The 5,888-nt window shown below is 38.5% G+C and overlaps 1 protein-coding gene across 1 annotated transcript; it reads right to left on the bottom strand.

Annotated features, from left to right (window-relative positions):
* Positions 1–822: 822 nt before the first annotated feature.
* On the bottom strand, positions 823–3,530 carry LOC148172024 (toll-like receptor 4). Its single transcript, XM_088041100.1, has one exon. It carries the CDS (start codon positions 3,256–3,258, stop codon positions 823–825), a length of 2,436 nt encoding a protein of 811 aa, XP_087897226.1. The 5' UTR covers positions 3,259–3,530.
* Between the last annotated feature and the right edge of the window lie 2,358 nt (positions 3,531–5,888).

The raw sequence follows: 5,888 nt of genomic DNA, 5'->3' as shown, positions 1-5,888 counted from the left end.
ACACCGGCAGAAAATCAGGAGATGGCTCGGGGAGGGGTTCGGAAACTATATCTTCATGTATATGCAAATTCGTCTTCATTATAATATCTGAATCATTCTTCATCTTACCCGAGAAGAACTACAACTGAGGCACTGCGCGAAAATGTCGTGCCTATCAATTCCCAATTTCGGTCCCGCGATGGAAAAACCGCGAATCAGAGAGTCTTCGCTCGAAGACCTTGACCGTGAAAATTTCCGATTGTTAAAAACGAGAGACACCTCCATCTATCTTTAGCCAGTTTGGGTACCACACTGAGCTGTCAGAACGAAAAGTAGAATGACCGAGGGTTTTACCACTTCCATTAAACCACCAGCGTCACGAAAACATCTTGGGAAATTTCACCGGTGTTGACCGGTGGCTATCGAAAGCGTCAGTGACATTTAAGACACTTGATACGACCTGTTTTTGGAAATTCCAATTACATAAGTGAAGAATTACAATATTTTGCTTCGTTAAAAAAATCACGAGATTTTCGGCGCTTACCTTTGTTGTTCTCGTACTCTAATTTGTTTTTTTAGCCAAAATAAACGCGTGGTGAAAGGTGACAGTGATGTAAGCTTAAACTAGTTTTGGATTTAAATACCGTTAATGTTATGTAAATTAGTTTCAGACAGTTAAATTTCATTGAAATGTTCGGATATGAAAGTAAGCGAGTGACAGGTGGAATTGCAATAAAAACTCTTCTTTTTGTGAACACTCTATGTATGTACTCATAATTTCCTTCCTTAATAAATGACTTTCCGTTTTTCCTTCAATTTATTTAAGTAATATAAAAATTTTTATCACAAGTGCGTATTTTCCCTGACTTCCTGGGGCGGCGCCAGCACCGCCCTCAGCTTCTCCCAAAACGCCTTCTGCTTCTTTTCCTCAACATCCCACGGCAAGTAAATCCTCGTCTTCAACAAATACTTTAAAATCGGCGTAAGATGACTCTCATTCACCGGTCCCAACTTGATCAAAACAACACTATCGTCAGCGTACTTCCCATCTTCATTCTGAAGAAAGAGTCTGTGGTGTTCCGCAATCTGACTCTCCCAACGACACCATTGCGACTTCGCGTAGGAGTCACTGATTACAAGAACAGTCTTTCTACTTTTGGCCACAGATTCTAGAACGTTCTCTGAGATGATGGTGCCGATTTCAAAATCGCGCTCGTAGACGCAGAGTTTGATGAAAGGAGGATGGTTCTCGAGCATGGCGACCAAGCGAACGACGAAATTTCTGTCTTCATTGCTGTAGGAAACAAAAGCGTCGTAGTGGTAATTGGTGTAGGATCGAACTTTCGTGGTTTTTATATCGCGGGTTCTACTTAAGTGAAGACGTGTTAAGAAGAGCCAGTACTTCAAGTGCCATCGGAAGTGGTAGATGCAGTATGCTGCTGTGACTAGAAGCAAAACGGTGATAACTGAAGACGCTAAAAGAGGTACGTTGAGACAATCTTGGTGGAACGTCGCTACCGTGGCGGTACCAGAAGCACAAAGAACTGTTTGGTTTTCGATCAACTTCAAGATTTTCTTCTGATTCCAAGAGAACGAGCAGTCACAAGTAAACGGGTTGTTCTCCAGAACTAGAATCTTCAAAGTGTTGAACTCTTGGAGCATAGTTGGAGTTAGATCAGTGAGTTTGTTGGAACCAACTCGTACCTCTTCCAAAAGATGGTTGTTCAAAAAAACTTGTTCCTTCCAAGGTTGGAGAGCGTTGTCCGACAAATTAATGCTTCTCAAGTTTAGCAAAACTCTGAAAGTTGGAAGAGACATCAAGTTGTTCCTCTCCAGACCTAGGTACTCCAGTTTGGGCAAATCCTTAAAGAGCTCTTCGTTTAAAAACGTGATGCTGCAACCCCCCAAGTAAAGCTCTCGGAGATTGACCAAACCTTTGAAGAGATTCTTACTCACGACCGTATAATTTCTCAAAAAAAAGTTGTTTTCGAGATTGAGCCCTTCAAGATGATTCAATGGCTCAAATGCAGAGTCCCAGATTTTAAAAATAGTCGCATTTTTCAACTCCAAAGTTCTCAAGTTCTCAAGACCCATAAAACTAGAGTTGTACACAGCGTACAAAGCGTTGAAGCTTAAACTGAGCTGCTCTAACTCCTTCATGTTGATAAACGTTTTACCATGAATATTGAAAGAGTAGCGATGGCCCGAGTTTCGCTGCAAGTCTAAACATTTGAGCCTCGGCAAAAGAGCTCCTTCAGGAAAGAAAGCGAGTTTGTTACTACTCAGAAACAAACTCTTCAGTTCCGGTAAGTTTGCAAACGTGTCGTTGGTGATGTTCAAAGCCAAGACTCTTCTCAAGTCGAGAACTTCAAGATTAGGCATGTTGGGAAACATCTCAGAGTTGATAACTCCAAAGTGGTTACCACCTAAACAGAGTTTAGTAATGTTAGTCTTGGCGACAACTTCGAGGAGCTCCTTTGAAGAAGTCTTCGTTAAACCCGTTGAGTACAAGTCGAGTAAATCTAGAGGAACTTTGCCGGTGGTTTCTTGTATCACTGCCGCAATGGAGGAGTTAAAGTTGTTGATGGCTAGCCTCAAAGTAGTTAACTTGGTGAGAGGATTGAACGCTGTGGTTTCGATGTACTCGAGCTCACACAAATTCAAAAAGAGTTCGTGTAAAGGACTGGAAGCCAACACTGCAAAATCCTTAGCACCAACCGTCTGGAAGCTATTCTCACTAAGATCGAGTTCCTTCAGCTGTGGTAAGTTCGTCAATGCAGCCGTCACAGAAGCAAGAACCACGAAAGCGTTCTTCTTCAAACTCAAGCATTGTAAATTAACCAGACCGTCGAAGCACCCACTTTCCAACACCTTCAAGTTCGAGTTGTCCGAAATCGAGAGTTCCTTCAATTGGTGGAGCCCCCAGAAACTCCCTTTAGCCACCAGACTCAACTGGTGATTACTCTGAATCTCCAAAACTTCAACATGTCTCACTTTAACTAAATCCCCAGGTTTGATCTCAAACACTCCTGACGATTGCAAGGAGAACTTCTTCGTGGTAAAGTTGAGGCTTCTCGGAAACTCCCGGCAAACGTCGCGTCCGAAACAAATCGAAGATATTCCCGGTATTTCCTTGCACATACAACCAGTTTCATCAGTACCCAGAAAAACAGAATCGATTTGTTGTTTTTTCGGGACATCCCAAGGTTGACAGAGATCTTCAAGACACGACTCAAGTGAAGTTGGAAGCAAAGTCAGTAGTAACATAATCATGAACATGGCACATCCTAGCAGCAAGCAAGACTGTACTGAAATAATTTTAGAGATGTTCGCACCTTTGTTGGCTCGTTTCACATCCGCTCACTTTTAAACTATTAGAACAAGTGTGTTAAATAAACATTTTTGTTGGTGGGACAGGGATGGCCTTGCCCACCGTTGCGAGTACCGTATTGTGTACGTGCTTGGATGGGTTATGGTGATGGACCGAGGCCGGATCTGCACAAAAACAGTTATTAGACGCTAGTTATTTGTTTTATTTTCCTGTGTCCTTTTGACGAGCCATTTGCTCTATCCAAAACTCCTGTGATTACTCAAAATTGCAAATTTCGACTGTAGAAAAATCAAAAAACTTTTTATTATGTAAAAAATCGCGAGAAAAACGATGGCGCAAACCGCATCTCAATATCTGAAATAGTTTCCGAGATATCGAGCACGAATTGTTTGGAACCTTCAAAAATTTGGCCCTCTGGCGACAATCCAAAAATTCAAACGACCATAACTCAGTTATTTGTTGACGAAAATTGAAAATTCTTATGTTTTTGGATTCAGCGAGACATTCTGCGTAAAATGAAACCCGAATTTGTTGAGTTTGCTTAATAAATAAACGAGGCATTGGCCAAAAACTGTTTTGAAAACGTCAATTTAGGGTGATTTTCAATCAATGTTTTCAAAATGAAAATGACGTTTAATAGCATTGAATTGTATATCAGTCGAAAGAGGAGCTCAAAATCTATCTGCTGGCCAAATTTGAGATCTATAGAACAAATAGTTTACGAGTTATGGCCAAAAATAAAAAAAATGAAAAATTTTCATCGTTTGAGTCGCAATTTTTTTTCGCGAAAAATCGACTATCGAATTTTGGACTTTTAAGCATTTTTTCTGACGTAAAATGAGCCGAGAAAAACGATGGCGCAAACCGCATCTCAATATCTCTAATAGTTTCCGAGATATTTAACTTTGAAAATTGGGAAAAATGAGAAAAAATGAAAATCAACTATCCGAAACTGTGATCGGCCATAACTCAGTTATTTGTTGTCGGATCTGAATTTAAATCCCAGATTTGGAATCTGCGTAAAATTCTACGTTCACTGATGTATAATAACTCAAGTTTACTCTAAAAAACAAGCGAGATATCGATATGAGAAGTTTGGCCATAGTTTTAGTCATGAATTTTTGCGAAAATTTGCAAATTTCGACTTTTGGAAAATCTAGAAACGATTTCTTATGTAAAAAATAGCGAGAAAAACGATGCCGCAAACCGCATTCCAATATCTGAAATAGTTTTCGAGATATCGAGCATGAATTGTTTCGAACCTTCGAAAATTTGACCCTCTGGCGACAACCCAAAATTTCAAACGGCCATAACTCGGTTGCTTATTGACAAATGTTAAAAAATTATAATATTTTTGGATTCAGCGTAAAATTCTGCGTAAAATGAGACCCAAATTTGTTGAGTTTGCTTAATAAATAAACGAGGTATTGGCCAAAAACTGTTTTGAAAACATCATTTTAGGGTGATTTTCAATCAATGTTTTCAAAATGAAAATGACGTTTAATAGCATTGAATTATATATCAGTCGAAAGAGGAGCTCAAAATCTATCTACTGGCTAAATTTGAGATCTATCGGACCAATAGTTTACGAGTTATGGCCAAAAATAAAAAAAAATGAAAAATTTTCATCGTTTGAGTCGCAATTTTTTTTCGCGAAAAATCGACTATCGAATCTTGGACTTTTAAGCACTTTTTCTGACGTAAAATAAGCCGAAAAAAACGATGGCGCAAACCGCATCTCAATATCTCTAATAGTTTCCGAGATATTTAACTTTGAAAATTGGGAAAAATGAGAAAAAATGAAAATCAACTATCCGAAACTGTGATCGGCCATAACTCAGTTATTTGTTGTCGGATCTGAATTTAAATCCCAGATTTGGAATCTGCGTAAAATTCTGCGTTCACTGATGTATAATAACTCAAGTTTACTCTAAACAACAAGCGAGATATAGATATGAGAAGTTTGGCCATAGTTTTAGTCATGAATTTTTGCGAAAATTTGCAAATTTCGACTTTTGGAAAATCTAAAAACGATTTCTTATGTAAAAAATCGCGAGAAAAACGATGCCGCAAACCGCATTCCAATATCTGGAATAGTTTCCGAGATATCGAGCATGAATTGTTTCGAACCTTCGAAAATTTGACCCTCTGGCGACAACCCAAAATTTCAAACGGCCATAACTCGGTTACTTATTGACAAATGTTAAAAAATTATAATATTTTTGGATTCAGCGTAAAATTTTGCGTAAAATGAGACCCAAATTTGTTGAGTTTGCTTAATAAATAAACGAGGTATTGGCCAAAAACTGTTTTGAAAACATCATTTTAGGGTGATTTTCAATCAATGTTTTCAAAATGAAAATGTCGTTTAATAGCATTGAATTATATATCAGTCGAAAGAGGAGCTCAAAATCTATCTACTGGCCAAATTTGAGATCTATAGAACAAATAGTTTGCGAGTTATGGCCAAAAATTAAAAAAAATGAAAAATTTTCATCGTTTGAGTCGCAATTTTTTTTCGCAAAAAAACGACTATCGAATTTTGGACTTTTAAGCATTTTTTCTGACGTAAAATGAG

The sequence above is a fragment of the Gnatocerus cornutus genome, chromosome 7, assembly GCF_029298725.1.
Source record: "Gnatocerus cornutus isolate USDA-ARS CGAHR chromosome 7, icGnaCorn1.1, whole genome shotgun sequence".
In the NCBI taxonomy this organism is placed as follows: Eukaryota; Metazoa; Arthropoda; class Insecta; order Coleoptera; family Tenebrionidae; genus Gnatocerus; species Gnatocerus cornutus.
This window is presented reverse-complemented; position numbering and strand designations above follow the sequence as displayed.